The 23879-nt window shown below is 65.1% G+C and overlaps 1 protein-coding gene across 1 annotated transcript; it reads left to right on the plus strand.

Moving 5' to 3' along the window:
- Positions 1–260: 260 nt before the first annotated feature.
- On the plus strand, positions 261–23879 carry RGS5 (regulator of G protein signaling 5). Its single transcript, XM_028530877.2, has 5 exons — positions 261–399; positions 10323–10442; positions 16459–16520; positions 21555–21721; positions 23701–23879. The coding sequence occupies exons 1-5, from the start codon at positions 356–358 to the stop codon at positions 23860–23862; spliced, it is 555 nt and encodes a 184-aa protein (XP_028386678.1). The 5' UTR covers positions 261–355; the 3' UTR covers positions 23863–23879.

A 23879-nucleotide genomic window follows, 5' to 3' on the forward strand; every position in this document is an offset into this window, starting at 1 on the left:
TGGAGCATCTCAGCGGCCTCCTGGCAGAGCCCCCGCCCCAGGTGGGCTCCCCGCCCCAGAGGACCCGCCGGCCCTGCCCTGGGATCACTAGCGGCCACCCCGGTGGAGCCGGCAGAGCCCCAGGCGCCTGCTGGCCTGGGAGGAATGCAGCCTCCCCCTCAGTGCAGGCTGCCCCCCTCCCCCCGCCCCCCCCCCGGCTCCCCAGGCTCCGGATTGGCCACCAGCCCCCGCGGCGGCGGGGCAGGGCCTGCTTATAGCCCGCAGCTGGCCGGCCCCGGTCCAGTGCCCAGTTCCGTCCCGGAGAGACTCGCTCAGCTCAGACCCCGTGCTCCCAGCCGAAGAGCCAGCCGCCAGCATGTGCAAAGGCCTGGCAGCCTTGCCCCACTCCTGCCTGGAGAGGTGAGAGCCCGCGCGGCTGTGGCTGCGGCTGCGGGGGGGCGGGGGTCCGCCCCGGGAGGGCACCCCGCCGGGCCGGGGAAGCGGGGTTGGGGGGGCTGGGTTGCGGCAGGGCAGTCGGGCCCCTGTGTGCCCCACGGTGGGGGGGTTTGCAGAGCAGGGCCAGGAGGCGGACGCGGTGGGGCGCCCCCGCACCCCGTGGCACCCCGAGCATCTGCCGCAGCCCAGACACCTGCGCTGGGCCTCGAGCCCGGAGTCCGGGACGCCGCCTCCACGGCCAGGCCGGTCCCCGCGCCCTGTCCCCGCGTGTGAGCGCCTGGCAGGCCGCTTGGCGCCTCGGTGTTCCGGTCTGTGAAATGGAGCCCAGCGCGTGGGCTGCAGGCCGGCCGGGAGGGTCGCCGGCTGGACAGGGAACTCGGGGGACCCGTCCGGCGCCTGTGGGTCTTGTGTGAACTGGAGCGGGGAGGCAGGAAGGTGGGCTTGCGGGAGACATGGGGCGTCTCTCTGCTCGGGGCCCCTCGACCCCGTTGGGGAGGAAGCAGCCGGGTTGCGGGGCAGAGCAAGGCCCTGGGGCAGGAGGAGGTTTATCAGCCACCAGTTCCTCTCAGGGCGGCGGACACACCCTGGAGGCCCCGGCTCCCCTGCAGCTGGGCGCTGTTCTGGGTGGTGGGGGGGGGGGCGGCGGTCCTAGGCGGGCCACACCGCGGGGACCCCTGTCTGGCTGGTGAGGAGTTCACCCTGGAGACCCCAGCGGACGCACGGGAGGAGGGGCTCCCTCGTGTCGCTGGGGAAGGGGTTTGGCTGAGTTCGGGCTGAGCCCTGGTTGCAGGAGGGCAAGGGGGGCCGGCCTGCCCACCCTGACCCCCTCGCCAGGCCCCGGAGGTGTCTCCCCACGAGGCCGTGCGGTCGGCGGGCAGCCGCGGCCCCTCCTGTCCCCAGCTCAGGGCTCGGGTCTCCTCCTCCGCGGTTTCCACCCGAGAAGTAGCCCCCGAAGGGTGTTCAGAGAGCCGGCCCCACAGCGAAGGGGTCTGTCTGTCTCTGAGGACGTGGAGACCGGACACAGAGCCCGCCCTCGCTCCCTGCTGTCAGAAGCGAAGGCTGTTTTTAAAAGGAGACACAGAACAGCAGCTCGCTGAGCCACAGTGGCTGGACTGTGACCAGGGAGCAATAGTGGCCATCAGACGCACCTGGGGGGGGGGGGCAGGCGTCCCTGCTGGGGGCTCTCGGCCCGGCCCTCGCTCCCCAGAAAGCCTGAGGGCAGGAGACCCGGGCAGGTGAGTGGCGCCCGGGGCCCCTGGAGGTGAGGCGGTGCCCGATGGTGTGCCCCCCCCCACAGGCGTGCAGCCCTGAGAATCGCAATCCCCCCCACACAACTCGAACGGGCGCCTTCTGCCCGCCTGTCACCCGAAACCCTTCCGTCCTTGCCCGTCGTGGCTGGAGCCACCTGGTTCTCTGGGGACCGGGTGCCTCTGCATGGTCCCTTCTTGCTCCTTCTCCCGTGGCCAGTGCTGATGCCGCCGGACACAGCTGCCAGTCACGGGGCACGCTGTGCTCCCCCTGAGGGGGGCCCGTTGGTGCGCCGGGCCCCTGCACCTCTCGCTCTCCCGGCAGGTGGCAGAGCCCATCATGGTTGTGTGCGTCCCTCGTCCCCGGTGCCCGTCGTAAACAGAGCCCCTTTCCGGTCACCGCGCTGCCGCGGGGCTGCCGTGGGGACGGGCGCCGGGGAGCGGCGGGCTGGCAGCCTGCACGAGGAATGGTCCCCCACCTCCCGTCCCGGGGTCTGCACCCCCCTCTCCCCCCACAGCCCCCTCCCTGTCTTCTCTCCAAGCTGCTAAGGGGCCCCGGTGAGCCTCTGTGCTTAGGTCAAGGTACTTAATGTCCACACGAAGTAAATGAGGACGACACGCACACACACGCTTTGCAGGGCAACCTGTGTTTGACGGCAAGCCCTCCGCCCCACACACACACACGCGCCGGGAGAGCCGGCTGGGTCTGGCTGGGGTCCGGTCTGCACCCACGGGCCGCCTCTCTCGCCCGCTGGGGCTCTGGCTCCTGGGGTGCGACGTGAACCCAGGGCGACTGGCCCCCCGGCGCCCCCCTCCAGTCTCCCCTCGCGCACGCACAGCGAGACGCAGCGGGTGCCCGGGACGAGCCAGAGATGCGCTGAGAGGGAACCTCCCCTGACTGATCTCCCCCTGAAAGTCGGGGAGCGGGGAACAGTCGGCGGTGGACTCGTCGTGGCCCTGAGGGGCCCAGCCCTGCGCCGAACGCCCAGCCGTGGCCGATGTGCGGGAACGCAAATCCCGCTCCGTCTGCAGAGGGCTTTCATCTTAGGAAGAGCTTCCGTCTCCGAGTTCAAAGAGGCATTAACCAGGTCCACTTTGATGTATTTATAGGAGCTGTTCTTTCTCTGCCTATTTAGGTCTCCGAGACGATTGCAGATGAAAACTCAAAGTTGACCTCGCATATTTGTATAGATTTAAAGAGAACAATAATCCCGGCATCTGAGCCGCCAGCGGCCGCCCCCTGGCCCCGGGCCCTGGCCGCCCCGCAGCCTCCGCCGGGGCCTGTGTGGGGGCGGCTCAGACAGCTCGGGAACAGGGGCTGAGTCAGCTGAGGGGCCTGTTTTTGCCCGGTGATTAATCCACCTGCGATGTCAGCCTTCGTCTGAAAATTCACTTTATTTCCAGAGCCTCTTGAACTTCTCTGAGGGAGATTAATTTTTAAAGTGAACGGCGCTCTTTGGGAAAAGACGAGAGTATTCTGACATACAAAGTGTCATTATTAGGGTCCCCAAAATGCCACCCTCATAGCAGGCAGCCAGCGTGATGACAACTGTGTTCGTCCACCTTGGGTGACGGCCCGATACCCAGTGCCCGGTCCCTGCGGACGGGGGCAGCGAGGGACCGCGGGGGCTGAGCTGCGGACAGAGTTCGTTCGCCCCGGGGCGGGGGGCGGGCGTGTGACCACAGTCTCACGGGCTCAGCCGTCTCTTGGGGGGCACACTGGCGTGTTCAGGAGCTGCACACAGGGTGTGGGGACGTGGACACTCTGGTTCCGTGTTTTACTGACCGTTCCGGTCCTTCCCCCCTCCCCCCTCCCCGGAGTCTCTGGTTTAGGTGGGTCTCACGGGGGCGGTTTAGGGTGGGACGGCGCCTGGAGGCAGGGCCTCTGGTTAACAACTCTTCCTGGGTGCCTGGGCGGGGGAGAGGGGGGTGCTCAGACAGGGAGGGGCCCAGCCTCCATGGTCTGCAGGGGTCCATGGAGCCTGCTTCCTCCCACGCCCTTGGGTCCACAGAGAGAAACGCAGAGCGAGCTCAGAGTGAGCAGGGACTGTGGCTCAGGGAGGACGGACCGGACCCTCCGAGGAGCCGGGAGGCAGAGCTACGGCTGAGCGTAGTAGGGTCACACCCTCCGGGAGCTCCCGGTGGGGGAACGGGGCCTCCAGACACAGCTGGTCGCAGAGGTTCCGGTGCAGCTCTGAGATGCCGAGACAGCGGGGAGCCGTGCGACAAACGGGGGCGGCCGCTAGGAGAGCCCCCGGTCCCCCCCTCGCCGATGCAGCCCTCACAGAAAACTGTGCCTGGCAGCCACACGGGGCTCGGGACAGCTCCTGAGAGGGCCGGCGGTCAGCCGGGTCCAGACAGGAGGAGGGCGGGGGTCCCAGCCGCAGCCCCGCCTCCTCTCCAGGCCAGCCCGGGGGGAATGCTGAATTTCCCGCCCCAGGGCCCCCACTGGGGCAGACCCTCCAGTGCCCCCACCACCACCACTCCTGACGCTCTCCACTCACGGGATTTGTGCAGGGGAAAGACTGTCACCTCCCCGGCCTAAACATTAAATTACCAAGGAGACGGACTGTCCTTGGCACTCAGGGGACGCCTGGTGGCCATCAAGGATGGGAGGCCCTCGGCCGTGGGTGGACGCCACGGAGCCGAGCTGCCCCCTTCTCCCTGGGTCTGGGCCCCAGAAGTTCTCGGGACGGGACATGCCGAGTCGTGGGACTCAGTGGGACCAAGGGAGGCGGTCCGCGTGGACGGGAAGGAAGGTCTCGGTGAACTGCGTCCTTCTTCCCACCCTCCTCCTCCTCCGGCACTCTTTACCCCCCCCCGCCCACCTCTCCTCCCTTCCTCCGCATCGTGCGCCACAAACAAGCAGCGGGGAACCGCGTCTCGGGTCCCCCCTCGTGACCGAGAGCCGAGCAACATGGGGCCACGCAGTGGCCGGTCCCGCCCGGGCCCCCCGTGGGGACGCCCGCTGACCCGTCCGCCTGCGGGACTCGGAATAAATAACCCGTCAACTTCTGTCTCCCCGACCGCAGGGCCGTCCTCCCACTGCTGGTTGTCTGGCTCCCAGCGGGGCCGCCGGGGTCCGGCAGTGCTGCCGGCAGGGCGGAACAAGCCGGGGACGGGAGGTCGCAGGGGTGGGAGGCTGCAGGGGCCAGAGGCCTCCGTCCTGTCCTGTCCTGACCCCTGACTCGGCCCTTCGTCGCCCCCGGGAGCTCTCTGATGGATGGGTGGTCAGCGGAGGGCCCGGAACCCTGGGAAGCGACTTTCCGTGGGAACCCCCGCCCGGGGCGTGGCCGTGCTCGGAAAAAACAACATTCTCCCTCGCTCTGTTATTTTATTTTATTTTTGTTTTTAAAGATGTTATCTGTTTATTTTTAGACAGAGGGGGAAGGGTGGGAGAAAGAGAGAAAGAGAGAGAGAGAGAGAGAAACATCCATGTGTGGTTGCCTCTCACTCGCCCCTACTGGGGATCCGGCCTGCAACCCAAGCACGTGCCCTGACTGGGATTCGAACCAGCAACCTCTTGGTTCGCAGGCCGGCGCTCAGTCCACTGAGCCGCACCAGCCGGGGCCATTTTATTTTTAAATCGCAGTTCAGGGCAGGTGCCGTGCCAGCGGGGTGCGGGCTTCGCCGGGCCACAGCGGGGTCTCCCGTGGCGCTCGGGGCCCTGGGTGTCTGGGCCGCGCTTCCCCGCCAGGATTAGGGTCGTCGACCCCAGATCCCTGCTGAGCACGGTCTGCTGGGGTCCGTCCTGGTCTGCGTGTTTATCCCTTCGAGAAACACCCCTTAGCCGACATGCCCGTGTGAGACGCCGTCGGCAGGAAGAGAACACAGACACGCGTGGGAAGAGAAGAGGGACACGGCAGGCTGCTCCCCGTGGGCCAGGGGCTGGGCTCGACGCTTTAGTGCGTGAACCCCTTCAGCCTCATAACATGTGTACACACACACACACACACACACACACGTGCGTGCAGAGGTGAGGTGGAAACTGTACCGCCGCCGTGTCACGTGGAAAAACGGCGGCTTGGAGCTGAAGGAACTCCTCCCCGGAATCCCCCAGCTGATCAGCAGGAGCTGGAGGAGCAGAACCCATTCGTTCACCCTTGGCGCAGCTGAGTGTTCACGTCCCAGAAGCTGAGGGAGACGACCACCAACTACGACAGGCGGTGTAAACGGGGCGTTAAGGGGGAGGTGGCGGTGCGGGTGGTGGGGGTGGCTGCCGTGTCCTACCTGCCACGTTCGGGCCAAAGCCAGGCCCTGGGTTGAGGCGGGAACTCTGAACAAAGCAGGTGCGGCCTGCGTGGCCTGGGGACCAGACACTCCCGTGGGAGGGACCGACGGCGGCCCAGTAGCGTGAGGGCCGGCGCGGGGGGGACGCCTGGGGCTCCGGCAGCGAGACGGGGACAGCCGTCCACCGCACGGTCCTCCTGCTGCCGCACGAGGTGCGGTGGGGCTCCTCGGGGTCGTGGCCCGTGTTCCCCACCGTCGGTGTGTCCCGCCCGGTTCTGTCGACCAGGAAATGCCTAACATACAATTCACACGTGTGTGCCCTGGGGGCAGCTGTTCCACGCGTGTCCAAGGCAAGGGACATCGCCGTAACCCTTGAGACGGGTGGTTGCGGATAAGCAGGCGGTTGTGGACAAACCTTGCTTGGATATCATCGTATTTTTAACAAGTCGCGATGTTCCTGTCCTCGCTGACCTGGAAGGCCGTCCGCACGGGGCTCGGTGCGGCAGTGACGTCCACTCTCGGGTCAGCCACGGGCAGCAAGGAGCCGGGCGGCCCGGGACCTGTCGAGGGCGGTTTCCCAGCCGGCGCCCCACGCAGGGCACAGGTTTACAACTGCGGCGCCGTCCTGAAACCAGAGAAACCGTTTGCAGGCTGAGCGCACTAGCGTGAGTCGTCGAGAGAAAGCGTTGGCGTCCTCTGAACTTTTAATTAAAACTTCGCCCAGAAGGTGGGAAGGGGCCACGCGGGAGGAGACGGAAACCGCCGCCCACTCACGGCGTTGCCGCGGCGCGGCCGGGAGAAATGCCAACTGAGCCGTGGCCGCCGAGGCTGAGCTGGGCCGTAGGCACGCCGGGGGTGTCCTCCTCGGGCAGAGCTGCCCCCCGACCGTGGAGTCACTGTCCGACGCATCCGGGCTCGTTCTGGAGGGGGGAATAGGGCGGCGGTTTCGAGCCCTGCTGGTTTCGTCTCCCACTTGGCGCGTTTTTCTCCGGCGTTTGTCTGGGCCTGGCTGCCGTTGGGGAAGGGAAGGGGAGCAGGGGGCGGGGGTGGTGTCCCGGGAACCCGTCAGCGGCGGAGCAAAGGTGGAAGCACTCGGTCCTCACAAAAAGAGGATTTCCCAGTGCTTCCCGCCGCAGCGTTTGCCAGCTCTGTGGCTGTTAAACCCCCACCGCTCCGTGAGGCCCCGCAGCCACATTCCTTCTCGGTGTTCTCGCAAACTCCCGATTAAACCAGCGGGCATCGTGACGTACACAGTCTAACTATGTCTCTTTTCTTTTTAAAGATTTTATTTGTTTTTAGAAAGGAGAAGGGGGGGGAGAGAGACAGAGAGAGAGAGAAGCATAGTCTATGTTTTAACGCCTCGAGGCCTGAGCCTGTGCGGAGCCTGGAGGGAGCCCCAGGAGGGGTGTTCTCCACGGGGGGCGCTCCGCTGTCCCCCGCCCGGGCACGCGTGGGGGCCGGCACCTCGGAGTCTGCGGTGGGCTCTGGGGCGGGGGCTCCAACTCCACCGGCGACGCCCCCAGAGTCCCCTGTGAGCAGGGGCACGGTGCAGCTGCTCTGGGGTCTGATCCACTCTGGTCCCGAAAGGGCTGTGTGGAGGTCTCGGCGCACAGCCACCACACACGGACATCGCTGTCCCGGGGCCCGGCACCTGGGCAGTGAATCGCGGGTCCCTTCGTGCCCACCAGCTACCTGCTGCTGCAGCCCCCCCTCCCCCAACAGGCCCCGGGACTCGCCCTGTGGGCAGGGGGTTCCCGCCGCTGCTCCGCTGCCCTGCGGGCATTCGCTCCTCGGAAGCTTCTGGAGACTGAGCTGCAGGCCTCAGCCGACTGTGAGCTCCCTGAAGCGAGGACCCCCCGTGCGTGCTCGTGGGTGCCGTGCGGTGGCCAGACGTGAGCGGGACCCCGGAGGCAGGCAGCGGAGCTGCAGGGCACTAGCCTGCCTCCATCTGCTTGCCCTCCTCTCCGACCCACCGCCCCGGCGGCCGGGCGTCGCACGGCACTGCCCTGCCTCTGACGAAAGGAACGGCCCAGATGGAGCCCGAGAGGCACGGGAGACGGGAACGGGACAGACGGAGGGAACAGCAGGTGAAAACCGAGAAACCAGCTGCACGCGCTGAGGGCCAAGCCCCGGACGTGTTTGGCGGCGAATCTTTCCTTGAAGAGCAGAGAGCGCGCTCCCGGGTCCGGGCTGAGTGTGGAGACGGTGCACCCCCGTGTGTGTGGGGACGGGGGGTGGGCACAGACACAGGAGGGGCGAGGGGACCTCCTCCAGAGGGCAGGGGCGGGACCTGGCCCGGGGGACGGGCCGGCGCTGCCCACCGTGTTCCGGCACACCAGCCCGGCAGGTGACCACAACCATCGCCTGCCCGCCCCACCCGCAGGGGGACAGACACACGACCGGGGACTCGTGTCTCCAGGGGGGCCCCCGGGCAGTGGCGGGTGTGGTTCTCAGTGCCCTGTGGGACTCTCGGGGCGGGGGGGGCTTTGACTCGGTGATGGACGCGGAGGAGCGGCCCTGAGTGCAGATGATGGGGGGTGACCGCGGACCCGGGACCGACTCCGAGGAAGCCGTCGCGTGTCAGCGTGTCCGCCCGGCACCGCGTGGCTCACACGCGTGACCGATCATCCCGGGACTCCTGCGCGGAGGGGCCGCTCTTCAGTCCGACGGCAGAGGGTAAACTGCGGCTCAGAGCCACGAGCCTCCCGGTCCTCCGGCTCCGCCTCGGTCCCAGCTTCGGCCCGACGTGGGGGCCGCTGTCCCGGGCCCCCCAATGGCTTCAGCCACAGAGAGCGTTGTCCCCGGGGGAGTCGGGCGCACGGGACCCGGGAAGGGGAAGGCGCCGTGCCGGCCACAGGTTTCTGAGCGCATTTGCGACGCCGCGGGAAGTCACGGCGTGACGGAGTGCCACGGCGTTTTGTGAGTTGCACACGGCTTCTCTCACCTCCCTCCCCCTCCCAGCACGACGGCTGCCCCCACGCGTCTTTCTTCCTGGGGCCGTCCCTCCGCCATCCCTGGGAACCGGTGATGGGGTGTCCCTGGCCCCGGAGCCGCTCTGGCTGCAGCCTGCGGGCCCCCCCCCCCCACGGACCTCCAGGACTTTGCTTGCGGCCCGCCTTGCCCGGGAGATGGATGTGAGGGGATTTGTAAGCGGCACAACCAGGATATTTTTAGTTCGCTGCCTCAAATATTTTTGCGTGTGGACTGTGTTGCTAAGCGCCGGGCTGCACACGGGGGTCAGAGGTATTTAAGACTCAGTTTCCCTCTGCGGGCTGTTCTCACTGCGGCCTGGAAAACAGACACACACATCGGTAACCATCATGCCGTGATGGACTCCACAGTAAAGGTCTGCGTGAAGTGTCCAGGTGACAGGGACGGGCGGCTTTTTGGCTCCGCCCATCTACCACGGAGTGTCTTGTGGATTCATGTGTAAGATTTGCTGGGTTTCACCCTGGCTGGTGTGGCTCAGTGGGCTGAGGGCCGGCCTGTGAACAAAAGGGTCGCCGGTTCAATTCCCAATCAGGACACTCGCCTGGGTTGTGGGCCAGGTCCCCAGTAGGGGGCGTGCAAGAGGCGACCACACACGGATGTTTCTCTCCCTCTCTTTCTCTCTCCCATCCCCTCTAAGAATAAATACATAAAATCTTTTTTAAAAAGGTTTGGTGGGTCTCCTTTTGAGTTCAGATGCGTGGTAACAGACAACTCAGCAGGGTGGTGGTGAAACTGGGCGTCACACCCCTGATGGAGCTGTGCCCGGGGCTCCGACCACACGGACCCTCTGACGTGTGGGAGGCGGAGGCTCGCCCGGGAGGGCTCGCGGGCCGGAAGACACCGCAGCGGCCACTCCGGGACAGCGGGCGAGGGGCTGGGGAAGCTCGGACCCCAAGCGCGGGCAGCAGGTCCCAGATGGGGCCGTGGTCGGGGCCGTGGTCGGGCCGGAGAGGTGAGTCCATGGCGGGACGTGGCTGTTTCCCGGACGGCGGGACGGAGGCCAGGCAGTGGAAGGGGTTGGTTATTCATCTCACGTGTTGGGCGCCTCACTGACGGCGCGGCTGCGGCCAGAGCCCGCAGAAGCCCCAGGGCAGTGCGGCGGGGGGCGGTCTGCGGACCCCCGAGTCAGACCAGGACCCGGCCCCCCCGCACCCCTTGGGGCGGGTCCTGGTCCGAGAGAGACTTCAACTCCCCACTGCCCATGTCCCCACCGGTAAGACGGGAGTGGCACCACCGCCCCTGCCGTGCGCAGAGTGAGGTGACACGTATGAACTCAGGCAAGGGCGCGACGGCACATGTTAACCAAGGACACGGCACGGCCTGGGTGACGCTGACTCCCGGGGCCCGAGCGCCCGCCTCCTGCAGGGGCACCCGGGTGCTCACGGGCCCCTTGTCCCCTCCCTCCGTCTCGTCCTTCAGGGCCAAGGAGATCAAGATCAAGTTGGGGACACTCCTGCAGAAGCCGGACTCGGCCGTCGACCTGGTCGTCCCCTACAACGAGAAGCCGGAGAAGCCGGCCAAGCCCGCCAAGGCCCAGAAGTGAGTCGTGGGCGTGGGCCACCCCCCTGGGACCCTGGAGCGTGGGGGGCGGGCTGGGCGCTCAGCCCCCCACCCTCAAGACCCCCGGGCTGCCCACTGAGCTCAGGGGCCTCCCCAGGCTGCTGCTGCCTGGGTGTCTCTCTCCACTCTGTGTCTGGAGCGTAGCTCTGCACGTAGGCAGGGCACTGGAAAGTAAAGGGGAGCCCCCCACCCCAGGACCCCGTTGGAGAGACCGACCAAACCTTAAAATGTGGCGCCCGCCACCTCGTCCCCTGGTCACTTGCTGCTCTGGGGTCGGGTGACCATTTGGGACCCAGTGAAAGCAGACCACTAGTGCGCACCTGCTGGGGGTCTCTAAGCCTCCCTCCCCAGCAGGGACGCGCCAGCGGGGGGAACCTCCCTGAGGAAGACGCCCAGGTCAGGGCCGGCCATTTAACCCCTCGGTGTCTTCCCCGAGCTGCCGCGTCTCCCGGGCCCACAGTGGGGCAGAGGAGGCGGGAGCCCCGGACCCGCTGTTTCGGTTCAGTGCACGTGGTCGGGCAATTTCCCCCCAGCCCGTGCATCGGGACCCCCACCACCACCACCACCACCACCACCACGGGGCTCCTGCAGCTGCGTGAACCTCACCCCCAGCTCCCCGCATGCACCCCCAGCTCCCCGCACGCACCCCCGTCTGTTTGGGGGAACTGAGGCTCTGAACACGGGGCTGGGAGGCAGGGAACGTGGCCCCTGTCCGCCCCGGCCCCACCTGACTCAGTGCCGCGGCTCCAGCAGCCACAGCCCTGACCCGGCACAGCCTGTCCCTGGGGGACGGTGACACTCCGTCTCCCTGGGAGCCCGGGGGACGGTGGGAGGAGAGAAGCCCACGTGTCCACAGTCCGTCGCTCCCCGCCCAGGAGCTCTGAGGCGGCCGAGGAGTGTGGTAGAAACAGGGGAACCCCTTTAACCTCCACCTCGTTTTAGTTGTAGCCACTTGGATAAATGGGCCCATGTTGTTGTCTCCGCACGGACGGCCTTGGACTTGACAGAGTGTCCCGGCTGGGCGGCGGCCGGTCCCTCTTCGTCCATCCTTCTTCCGTCCCCCCGGTGGGGGGGGGGTTCCACCCGCCTGTTGGTGCTACTGCAAATCCGCCCCCCCCCCCCCGCCAGAAGGCAGGCGTCACTGCATCTCCCGCCCTCAGAAAGGGGGCGCTCGTCCCGGTGGGGTGCGGGCGCCAGGAGGAGAGGACCCCGTTTCGGAGCGGCAGCGGGCCAGAGCGTCTGTCTGGAGGTCAGTGGGTGGTGCTGGCCGGTCTGCTGGGCGTCCCGTCACCCGGGAACCCGGGAGCAGGCTCCCCGCTCGGCACCTCTGCTCTGGGGGCCCCTCACGGACACCCGGGCTCTTGGGGGGCTGCAGGGGTTCAGGGCGAAGCTGTTTGGGAGGAAACCTGCGGCCGTTACTGAATGGGTTGCCTTCCGACCCGTCTTCCTGCAGGGGCTGGGGTTGTTCTGGAAACCTCGTCATGCCCCTGGAGACTGCGTTCTCCACGGACGGAGCGTTCCCATGCACCCCGGCCCCTGGGCCCCCCCCGCCTGCCGCTCGGCTGGCTCCCCAGCCTCTCAGGCTGACGAGCTGGGACGGCAGTCCCGGTCAGCCTGGTGGTCTGTCCCCCCCCCCGCCCCCCACTTCAAAATTTCTCTGTGCTGCTTCCGATTCAAGAACATAAGCCTCAGAGGACGCAATAAACCCTCTCCAGACAGGAGGTCCTTTTAACCCCTTTTATCTTTCAAAAAAAGAAGCCACTCTTTTTTTTTTTTTTTTGAAAAAGCATTTTCTAGTTTTTTGAATATATTTTTATTCTTCTCATTAGGAAAAAAAAATAGAACCATGACAAGAATAGAACATTGTTGCCTTTGGCCCCAGCTCCCAAGCCGGCCTCCCCCCTGGGTCAGAACGCCAGGGCAGGTGGTCCCTGTGCCCCCTGCCCCACGGGAACAGGCCGGTACCCACGTCCACGCTGCCCCAGCCCCTCGGCCCTCCCGGCCTGGCCCTGCCCTCTCCTTCAGGACACCTCTGCACGCGGAGGCCCCTGCTCCAGCACCTTCCCAGACGGCTCCCCGAGCCCCAGCACTGAGACAGGCGACCCCCTCGAAAGCCTCACCCACAGCTGGTCCCCAGCCCCTGCCGGCCGCCTCAGCCTGTCTTCCTCCATAGCTGTCCCCCGGTCCCCTGGGCACGGCCCGTGACACACAGCACACAGACCAGTGAGCCTTGCGGCCCTAGCTCGCAGGCACGGTCTCCGAGGCCTGTCGCCCCCACGGTGACCTGCTGGGGAGCCGGCAGAGACGTCCCCCCCTGGCACTTTATTCCGTGGTCTCCCCGCCACGTCACTGACTGGGGCTCCGCTGTTCGTCCTGGCCTTACCTCTCGGCGGCTGCACAGTGACCCCACGTGTGACCGGTCCCGGGCCAGGAGGTTCGGAAGCATTTCCTCGGGCCCTGTGACCGCCGGCCACACGGCCAGCAGCGCCGTGAGGGGAGAGGCGTCTGGGCCCCCAGACGGAGCCCAGGAAGTGGCAGGTGTCTGTCTTTATCTATGTCCCCCCCCCCCCATACCCGGTCCCTGTTGGCCGCAGGCCAGGGGCTCTGTGCCCGTGGGCTTGAGACCCCTCTCTCTGGGGGGAGGAGGGACACAGGGACAGAGCGGACACCCACACGCCCCAGCCAGGGGCTGGGATTTCGTTTCCCGGGCCATGAGCAAGGGCAGGTGGGGACGAGGCCAGAAGCGTCAGGTAGATGCGGGGACGGTGCAGCTGTGTAAGGAGGACAGAGACCCCTGGGGCTCAGAGAGGCCGGCATGCGTCCCCACGGCCACAGCCACTCGGTGTCAGAGTGGGGACGGCTCAGGGGCTGAACGTGTTCACGTCTGAGTAGGGGGCTGCTTGCAGCTGTCGGCACCCAGGCTCACTGGGGGCAAACCCGACCTTCCCGCAGGCTGGCTGCGGGGAGGTGCCACAGGATGGAGGGGGAGGAGCTATCCGTGATGGACAGGCTGCGGGGAGGTGCCACAGGATGGAGGGGGAGGAGCTATCCGTGATGGACAGGCTGTGGGGAGGTGCCACAGGATGGAGGGGGAGGAGCTATCCGTGATGGACAGGCTGTGGGGAGGTGCCACTGGATGGAGTGGGAGGAGCTATCCGTGATGGACAGGCTGTGGGGAGGTACCACTGGATGGAGTGGGAGGAGCTATCCGTGATGGACAGGCTGTGGGGAGGTGCCACTGGATGGAGTGGGAGGAGCTATCCATGATGGACAGGCTGTGGGGAGGTGCCACAGGATGGAGGGGGAGGAGCTATCCGTGATGGACAGGCTGTGGGGAGGTGCCACAGGGCGGAGTGGGTGGAGCTCTCAGTGACAGACAGGCTGCACCTTCAGGCTGAGCGCCCGGCGCTGCAGGAAAGGTGCAATGCAGGGAGAGGCTGTCACCTCCTGGGCCAGGCAGCGTTTGCACCCGAGTGTCCTGCAACGACCAGCCAGCCGATGGCCTCTGTGAGGTCTGTCCCGCCCCCCCACCGGAGCCAGCTCCCTCCCGCCCCAGGCCCACACAGGCTCCGGGCCCAGCTGCGCGGTCAGCCACCCCCTGCGGGCCAGGGCACTCAGCGGCCACTCAGGGCTGGGCCTGCCCAGTTCCTGAAGGGGTCAGACTGAGGGGGGGCCGGCAGACCCGGGGGCGGGGGCAGGCCGCTCCTCAGACCCCCGGCCTCGTGCTGCTGGCCGGCCCGCCGTGTCTGGCTCAACTGAGTTCCCGGATCCATCTGGACTAATTGGCCCCCCAGGGGCCGCGCACGGGTCCTTTTCAGGGACTGAGTCTCAGCTGTGACATTCCGCCGGCAGTGGGCATTGGTCCGGTTCTCCCAGAGGCTCGGGGACACATCGGACCGGGGGACAAGTTCAGGGCGGGTGCGCCTGTTGGTGGCATTCCGTGTCCCTGAGCCCGACTGCGGCCGTCAGGGGAAAGGACAGGGAAGGTGCCCTCACGGGAAGACTCACAAAATCAGAGGTTCCGGGCGGGACGCGGGCCTGTGTCTCTCGTCCCGAGATTTTGCGTCCTGCGGTGTCTGCCGGCGACCAGCAGGGACTCGGCGGCCTCTGTCACACACAGAGGACCGAGCCCCGGCCCTGAGGACGTGAGGGGGTCCCCGAGGCCGGCGCCAGGAACGTAGGCGTGAAAGAGCAAGGACCGGGGCGAGTTCTGGGGGCGGGGGCGGGGGTGGGGGCGACACAGAGGAGCCGGGACCCCAGGAGGGGCCCCAGGGAGCAGGTCCCTCTCTGGGCAGCGATGAAATGAGGCAGGAAGTGAAGGACACACTGGGAACCCCTCTGCCCGGCCTTTCTCCCTCCCGCGCTGCCTGCGCTGGGCCGGGAGGGACGTCCATTCGTGGGATTGAGTTTCCAAGGACAAGGGCTGCGGTGCTGCCCGGGGGCCCCTGAGCCGCGCGCCAGGAAACAGGAAGAGACCCCTCGCGGCACTCGCCCAGAGGTCACCCGCGTGTCTGGCGTGTGCGACCTTCAAACGGTGACCCCAACACTTGGTGAAACGTCAGTCGCAGGATGGGGTCCCCAGATCTGTGCGTGCTCCGCCGCGAGGCAGAGGCGGGACGAGCTACTCCCGACACCTGCGCCCAGAACACCAGGGCCCCCCCCACCCCCACCCCTCGCCAGCACCTACGGAATCGCAGGCGGGACCGGAGGAGCCTGGAGCCTCCTCAGCCTCTGCTTCTCATCTGCACAATTGAAGCCCCGAGATACTGTGGTTTAGAAAGCCCAGAAGCAGGGCTTTTCCTGCTGTGTCCGAGCCGTCAGTAAACAAGAGCGACGCAAGGTCCGACTAGGAGAACCGCCCTTGCGGGCCTGGCCCTCCTCACGGAGGCCGCGCCGGACCGTGTGGGCGTGACAACGAGGAAGTCCCGTCCCAGCGCAGCCCGCGAGTCCTGCGGCCCGGCCAGCCGCCCTCCTCCCCGCCCCCGGCAGCCCTGCCCGACCCGCCCGGCCTGCGGGGGCGAGAGAACGGGCGGTAGCCGGGGGGACCGCAGGGCGCTGTGCGCGTGGGTGTTCCAACGACCCCCGCGCAGGGGCCTCGGCGGGCGGCTCCCACCCGCCGCTCCGAGTCCAGGCTGGACCCTTGGCGCGCGATTCCCCCGTTCTCCATGGAGAGCCGCCTCGCTCCTTTCTATTTTTATTTTTTTTTAACTTTAAAGATTTTATTTATTTATTAGAGATGGAAGGGAGGGAGAGGGAGAGAGAGAGAAACATCAATGTGCGGTTGCTGGGGGGGGGGTCATGGCCTGCAACCCAGGTATGTGCCCTGACTGGGAATCGAACCTGCGACACTTTGGTTCGCAGCCCACGCTCAATCCACTGAGCTACACCAGCCAGGGCTAGCCGCCTCGCTTCTTAGAACGCGGAGGGTCTGTTAGAAGTCGCCAGCCGGTCCTACCGTGGGGGCGGGGGAATGCAGTCAGATGTTTGAGAAAGAAGACTCGCCCCCAACACACGCGCCGACTTCCAGCGGCCTCGGCTGGAGACGGGGTGGGGGTGGGGGCGGGGGCGTGGTGTCTGTGCCCTCGGCCCACTCCGCGCAGGGGTGGGCCCCGCCCAGGGGTGGGCCTGATTTCATCCAGTCCCATTTGGGGGGGGGGGGACCCACAATTGGAGCCACCCGCACGGTGTCTACAAGAAGGTCACACGCGGCTTTGAAGCAAATAGGCTGCACCTCTAAACGGGCCCCCCAAACCACACTGTCCAGAAAGAGGTGAAAACGTAGAGGAGACGTTTGACAGCAAAGCCAGCTCCTCCCTCCCTGCTGTCAACGACCCCTGGTGCTGGGGCGGGTCCCTGTGCTGGGGGCGGTCCCCGCTGCGCCGCTCCTAGCGGAGGCGGGTCCACGCACGCACACGGCGGCGGTGGCGCGGTCTGCGCTCGCGTGTGACTCCCTCTAACGACCGTCCCGTTCTGCCCCCGCCCCCGCCCCGCGCAGGCCGTCGTCGGGGGAGGCCCTCCAGTGGCGCGACTCCCTGGACAAGCTGCTGCAGAACAACTGTAAGTCCGCCCGCTCCGACCGCGTGGGCGTTTCTGGGATTTCCCAACGGGACCCCGGAGAGGGACGGTGCGAGGGGGCGGGGGCGCGAGGACTCGGGCTCATAGGCGACGCCCCCGCCCCCGACCGCAGGGGCACCTGTGTCCTGACCCGCGTGCCCCCCAAAAATGACTGCACAGGGCGCGTGCATCTGAGAGAGACGTTCCTTACTGGTAGGTGCTGAGATGCGAGAAAAAGTTGTAAAACACTGCAAATTTGCATTTATTATATCTGTGTCATAAAATACACAACTTTCATTTATGTTCAGTTGTAGTCTAGAAGTCAGTCAACAAACAAAGGTAAAAACGTAAAGAATAGAATTTTTTCTTTTCAAATCACGGAAACGTGGGTATCGCTAAAAACTACAACCGAACCAGGTCTTCAGCGTGAACCAGTGAGACCCTCAGCGCTGGCCCTGTGGGTGTTTGCGTCAGCTCCGCAGGCAGGGTGGCCGCGCTCCCGGCCGGACACTGCTCCCGGCACTCGCAAAACTGTTTTGATGGGCGGCTTGAGTAGCGCTCACTCAGGTTCTCCAGCATCTCTTGGATTATCGAGTTGATATATCTTTCTAGCCATGTTCAGCAGTACATGAGGAAAAAAAAAACCCACAATGCTGACTTTGAGGTTCATGAAAAACCAGCACAGCCACACTGACTTCAGAGTCTGTGGTATCGCCCAGACAAAGGTTACTATAGGAAACCGCACACCCTTACAAAATACGTGCGATAAGCAAGCTGACGGCGTCCACGTTACGGCCTAACGCTCAGCTAGCCACGACCTTGAACCCGTGCACGCGACACACGTAATGATGTTTAAGAAAAGAGTTGGCCGGTATCTCTCAGATCAGCCGCGACCTCCGCAGGTCAGCATCTCCCTTGTGTGACAGTGACCCCGCCCCTTCGGGCTGGGCCTCGTGGCGGGTCAGTGGGGGCTGAGACGGCGTGGGATCACCAGGGGACCGGGACACCCCAGGCGGCGAGTGTGGTCACTGCTTTCATGGCCTGACCTGGGCCGTAATGTCCCCAGCCCCGGTTTCCTTTCTGGCAGCACGCGTGTCGTAGCTTTGTTCAGGATGCGACAAAACTGTCGGTGAGGACGCCTTTCCAGGACAATGCCAAGACACCTGAACCCACCTTCCCCCGATCCGTAATCCTTAGCACTTCCAGGGCCACCCGTATCGGGTGCCAGTCTCCAACACGGAAGACTGTCCATAGTGATGATGGGGCTGGTCAGCGGTCACACGGAACTGCTCTCCGGCCCTCTGTGTGGATGCTTGTTTGTCTGTTTGTTTATTTATGTATCTTATTGATTGATTTTGGACAGAGAAATACTGATCTGTTGTTCTACTTGTTTATGCATTCATCGGGTGATTCTTGTGTGTGCTCCGATTTCATGTCTTTTCTGTGGAAGTTCTCCCAGCCCTATCAAGGCTCATCCAGACACTGAGTGTCTGGTCTGTCTTCCTCCCTGGGAGCTTCCAGAGACATTTGCCTGCATCTCTGTTATGCTGCTTAGTACTTGCTACTCTGTACTTAGTGTTTGCTACTTCGTACTTAGTGTTTGCTACTCTGTACTTAGTGTTTGCTACTCTGTACTTAGTGTTTGCTACTTCGTACTTAGTGTTTGCTACTCTGTACTTAGTGTTTGCTACTCTGTACTTAGGGTTTGCTACTTCGTACTTAGTGTTTGCTACTTCGTACTTAGTGTTTGCTACTTTGTGTTCTCTTTATAAATCGATTTCCTCCAGCTGGAGATCACAGACTCACTGGAAGCCAGGACTTGGTCTTTCTGATCCAGAAAATTTCACAGCAGGAAGTGCAGTTTGAGGAAAGTAAACACTTGTTCAAGAGTTCACTCTAAACAATGAGTCTACTTAAGACACCCACCCCATGTTTCTCCATCTTCACCACCAGAATGGCATATGAAATTTTGTTAGATGCTTTGCGAGAACAAGGGTTTAAAAACCATTTCTCGTGAGATCTTCAAGACCGATAAGCCCGGAGTAGATAACAAACAATGTGAGTTCAAACCACACGAACATGATTTCGTTGTTGTGGTGGGCAAGTGCCCGCCTCCCTGCAGCGCGCTGAGAACCTTAGATTCGGAGGCAGAACGCTGACACCTCTGTGTCTGGAACTTTCTCAGTCTTACCCGTTTCTGGTCCTCTTCTTGTTTTCTTTTCTTTTTTCTTTGTGTGTGTGTGTGTGTGTGTGTGTGTGTGTGCTAAACAGAGCCCTGCCCTGGCACATATAAAGTGTCTGATAAATGTTCACTGGCTCGATGGATGACAAATGAATTCATCTGCTTATCGAGCCCCCAAACCCACGAGGTTAACTCTGAGAACAATATCTGTGTTTGTCCAGTGACTTACGGTCTCCCAGAGACGGTGTGGGGCCAGCAGCCACCTGGCAGGTGACACTTGGGCACAGTGAATGTGCTAATGCTAATGACCCTGGGCCAGATGTCCGTTGCTATTGCCCAGAAACCTGAGAGTCACAGAACTGGTTCCAGGGTGTCGAGCCGTGCATGAGGAGGAGATGTGGTTGTGCCCCCCCCACACACACACACAGCCCACTTCAGCCACGCCGACGCTCGGGCCCTGTGTGCACAGGCTCGGGGCTTCTCAGGGACCCCAGCTTTTCCCGGGTGAGAGACAGGAGGGAGGCACTCAGGGGCGGTTCCTGATGACGCCTCGGCGTTTCTGGAGGGGCCGGAGCCTTTCTGTCTGCAAACGGGGGCCAGCCGAGGCCTGGGCTTCTGTCATGCACCCCGCTTCTCAGGGGGGAAGACACACGAGTGTGTGTGTGTGTTTGTCCTTCAGTCGGGGACCCCGCCAGGGCGGGAGCAGGGGCGGGGATGGGGCCGGGCGAGGAAGGCGGGTGTGTTCCGTGCAGAGCAGGGACATTTGCCCGGGAGTCCGTGTGCCTTGGAGCCGAGAGGACCTCCCCAGGGGGGACGGGGGTGACCAGCGAGGGTCTCTGAGGGACAGCCCCTAGAACACCTGGGAGTCGGGGGGTGGGAAGGGGGAGGCGCCGGGCAGGGCTGCAGAGGGCCCGCGTGAGGGCCTCTCGGAGACTCCGCAGACGGCAGGCGAGGAGGGGTCAGAGTTTGCACCTCCCAGGCCGGTGGGCATGAAGCCGTCTGTCCAGGCAGAGCCTCAGGACAGTAACTCGGTGCGATGTCCGCAGGGCCCAGGAGCAGCTGCCGGCCCCGGGGAGCCCCGTCCACTCTCACCCCTCGGACACGGTCGTCAGGGAACCCGGGCGCATGGCCCCGGGGAGTCAGTGATGTTCGGGACGGGAGCTTTCTCTCCCCCTTTCCCCAGGAGGCCGGGTGACTCCCACCTGCTGGGGGGCGGGGAGCGGGTGGCAGTCGGCTGGCCACGGGCCCCTTCTGTGCGGCCATTCCTCCAGGCTCAGGGCGGGCGCCAGGGGCCCACCGGCCGGCCCGTGCCCTGCTCTCCCTGCCGGCGGCGAGAAGGTGCCCAGGGCCTGGGTTTCAGAAACGACGAGGACCCACCCAGCCGGCAGCAGAAGCAGGTCTCCCCTCCCTCTGGACACCTCTGCCCCTCAGGAGAGGGGTGGGCGTGGACCGTCTCTGTGCATACACCGACTTGTCAGAATCTCGGGGTTAAGGACATGCGTCTGGGCAGAGAGAGGCGTGCGGTCGGCCTGACGAGGAGGGAAACAGTGAGGGTGCAGGGGCTTCCCTGTCTGTCTCCTCGCCGGCGCCTCCCCGACCGCTGGGGCTCCCGGTGGGACGGCCAGAAAACATGCAAACCCTCAGGCGTGGAGGGTCGGGCCCGGAGTCTCCCGTGTGCATGCTTGTGTGTGCAGATGTAAACCCGTGTGTATTTTTAATGACACGCGGAAGTCACATGAGCAGCAGCGCACTGAACACAGGGTCAGAGCAGCCACAATCAGGTTGAATTTACCCCATTTTATTTTTTTAAAGGTTTTATTTATTTATTTTTAGAGGCGAAGGGAAGGAGAAAGAGAGAGAGGGAAACATCAGTGTGGGGTTGCCTCTCATTCACGCCCCCTACTGGGGACCTGGCCCAAAACCCAGGCATGTGCCCTGACTGGGAATAGAATCAGGGACCCTTTGGTTCACAGGCCGGTGCTCAATCCACTGAGCCGCACCAGCCAGGGTGAACTCGCTCCGGCTTAACACCGATGGGTGACTGGCGGGCACAGCCCCTCCTCCCGTGTGCTCTGGGCCCCAGGCCCCTCCCTGCATCCTTCAGGGCCGAAATCCAAGGTCGCCTCCTCCTGGAGCAGGCGAGGGCCCTTCTCCCTGTCTTCCCATCCATCCATCCCTCTGTGACTGTTTTCCTCTGTGACTGTTCCTTCGTTGTGCACGTGCGTTTCTGTGGTCATTTCCCGTCGGCCCCCCCCCACCCCACAGTCTGTCACTCCCTCGGGAAGGACCTCGTGTATGTCACTTACTTACCGCCCACCCCGGGGCCTGATCTGCTCAGACATCATCCGCAGAAAGAAGAAAAGGGTTGCACGTCGTTTATGCACAATAACCGCCACTCGTGTTGCCTTCACGCCCAGGCCAAGTCTTACATGTATTTTTTCTCCTCCTTGAAATCCAAAATCGGCAAGCACCCACTCTCGGTCACGGCACGCCCTGAGGGGGTCTGCAGGTGAACCCCCCTCACCTGCAGACGGATGGCCTTTGGGTCCGGGCCCAGCTCTGCCTGCCGCCCGCTGGGCGAGGGGGGGCAGGTCACGTGACCACGCTGCCCTCCCCCTGCCCCAGCAGTAGGGTGTTAGTCACCCCGGCCTCTCCGGTCAGTAGGGGAAGCGAAGGAGGGGACTCGGTGGGGCTCTCCGTCAGTGGCCGAGTGTCAGCACGTAGCGAGCGAGCCCCGGCTGCCCCGGCTGCCCCGGCTGCCCCGCCGCAGGCTGCAGGGAGGGGCGGCCGGCGGGCAGAGGGGCACACAGGCAGACGCAGGTATCTGTTTTACCTCCGGCCTCTCCCCTCGCCAGACGGACTCGCCAGCTTCCAGAGTTTCCTGAAGTCGGAGTTCAGCGAGGAAAACCTGGAGTTCTGGATGGCCTGCGAGGACTTCAAGAAGACCAGGTCCCCGGACCAGATCGCGGAGAAGGCGAAGAAGATTTACGAGGAGTTCATCCGCACCGAGGCCCCCAAGGAGGTCGGTCCCAGGGGCCGGCGGGAGGGCGAGGCCCGGGGGGGTGCGGGGGTGGGCAGCAGCCACCCCTCCGGAAAGGACTCACCTCTGTCCCCGGTTTGGGTCACCTGCGGGGTGCAGGGGCAGGGCGCGCGGCCGGGCAGGTGTGAGCTTGAACCCTGCTCCGAACCTGGGGGCTGCGTTGCCTCCCGCCTCAGCAGGTGGGAGGGCACACCTGCCGTGTTGGCTGGGTGTGCGAGTCTCTCTGAGCCCCGTGACTCCCTGGGGACACGGGGGCCGGGAGGACGGTCCTGCAGGCTGGGGAGGGCGGACTCACCCAGTGGGTGCATCTGTCCATGTGTGAACTCATTACTGCCAACGAGCCTTCCCACCCTGCACCCCGCACCATCTCTCTGCCCCACCCCCGCCCTTTCCTTCCCGAGGAATATCTTCTTCCCCTCCCCCCCCTCCCTCCGTCCCCCCCATTGATTCTCCAGTGGGGCGGCAGGGTCCCCGCTGGAGGAATTCCCCTTGGCCCCAGACAGCTCAGAGCCAGAGACGCTGCAAGCCAGGGTCCCGGGGGCTGGCCACCACAGACGGGCTGGGCGCTGGTTCCACAGACGCGCTGGGGCGGTGCATCCGCCCTCTGCTGTCCGTGAGGAGGGAGTCGCAAGGCCCTCGGGGGCCTCCAGGCAGCCACGGCTGAGGCCATTCTTGGGGTTTCCGTGGCATCACCCCGGCATCAGCCCGGTGCTGCACCGGGCCCCATTCTCCACTCTGGGCCTTGAGTGTTTCACGGGATGTGGCGTCGGCCCGGGAGTGGTCCAAGCAAGCCCCACGGGTGGCAGCCGACCCCAGACAGAGTGTGGGAGGGACCCCCGCGACCCCCACCCCCAGAGTGCCTGTTCCCTCACAGGCTCTCTGGGCTCTGATGATGAAATAGCACGACGAGCTATGCCCCTGTCCGCCACCAGGGGGCGCGCTCCCCGCCGCGGAGCTGGTGGTGGGAGCCGCGGGGCGAGGTGGAGAGGGTGAGGGTCCCGAAGAGACCTGGGCCCCGCCTTGCGGTGGGGGAGAGGGACCTGGGACCCTCTCCGGCCTCCTCCCCTGCCCCTCAGCTTCCCCCGGTTCCTGAGGCCGTGGTGCGGGGCCGCCCTTTCCCTGCCACCACGGGTCTCTGTTGGTGATGTTCGCATGGAGGTGGTGAGGGTGTAGAGGGGTCATTTCCTGCCACCTCCGTTCCCCTTCGCGGGGTTTGCTCGGGGGTCTGCTGCCCTCTCCGCGAGTGGCGGCCGCCCGTCTGGGCGAGGGCCTGCCGGTCTGCACCCCGGGAAACACTGTCCTCGGGCTCCTTACCCGGACCCTGGCGTCTTCACCAAACGAGGAGACGCGGGAGGTGGCTCTGCAGGGCAGACAGAGGCCTGGCTGGGTCTGCCCCCCCCCCCCGGGGGGCCCGTGGGCTCTGTGACCGTGGGGAAGCCACGCCACCTCGATACACGTGTGTCTATGCTTCCCCCCCCCTTAGGAGGGAAGGCGGAGTCTCGGGGCCCAGAGGGGCCCGTGAGGCTGGCGTGAGTCCGCAGCCACGGGGACCCTGGCGCCGAGGGCCCGTCCCACGCTGGCTGCGTCTCAGCCGCAGTCACACGCTTACCCCGCGTCACCGGCGGCCGCCCCCGGCCTAGGAATCAGAAACGTTGGTTCTCACTTTTGCTTTTAACCCTCACCCGAGGGCACGTTTACGGGCTTGAGAGAAAGAAAGAGAGGGAGAAACATCGGCGCGAGAGAGCAGCACCCGCCATCTGCCGCCCGTCCTCGCCCCGACCGGGGATCGAACCCGCAGCCTTAAGGTGTGCGGACGACACTCCCGGCCACCGCGCCACCCGGCCGGGGCGACAGTCCTCCCTCTGTGGCCGCCCCCCACCCCCCAGAGTGTGTCCTGTGGGTGACAAGTCCCACTCCCCCGCCCCACCCCCCCGGCTCACGCCCCGCCCGGCCCCCCGCAGGTGAACATCGACCACCTCACCAAGGACATCACGCAGAGGAACCTGGCGGAGCCCTCGCTGAGCAGCTTCGACGAGGCGCAGCGCCGGGTGCGCGCGCTGATGGAGAAGGATTCGCTGCCGCGCTTCCTGCGCTCGGAGCTCTACCTGGAGCTGGTCAAGTAGCCGCGCGGCGCCCCGCC

The sequence above is a fragment of the Phyllostomus discolor genome, chromosome 14, assembly GCF_004126475.2.
Source record: "Phyllostomus discolor isolate MPI-MPIP mPhyDis1 chromosome 14, mPhyDis1.pri.v3, whole genome shotgun sequence".
Taxonomy (NCBI): domain Eukaryota; kingdom Metazoa; phylum Chordata; class Mammalia; order Chiroptera; family Phyllostomidae; genus Phyllostomus; species Phyllostomus discolor.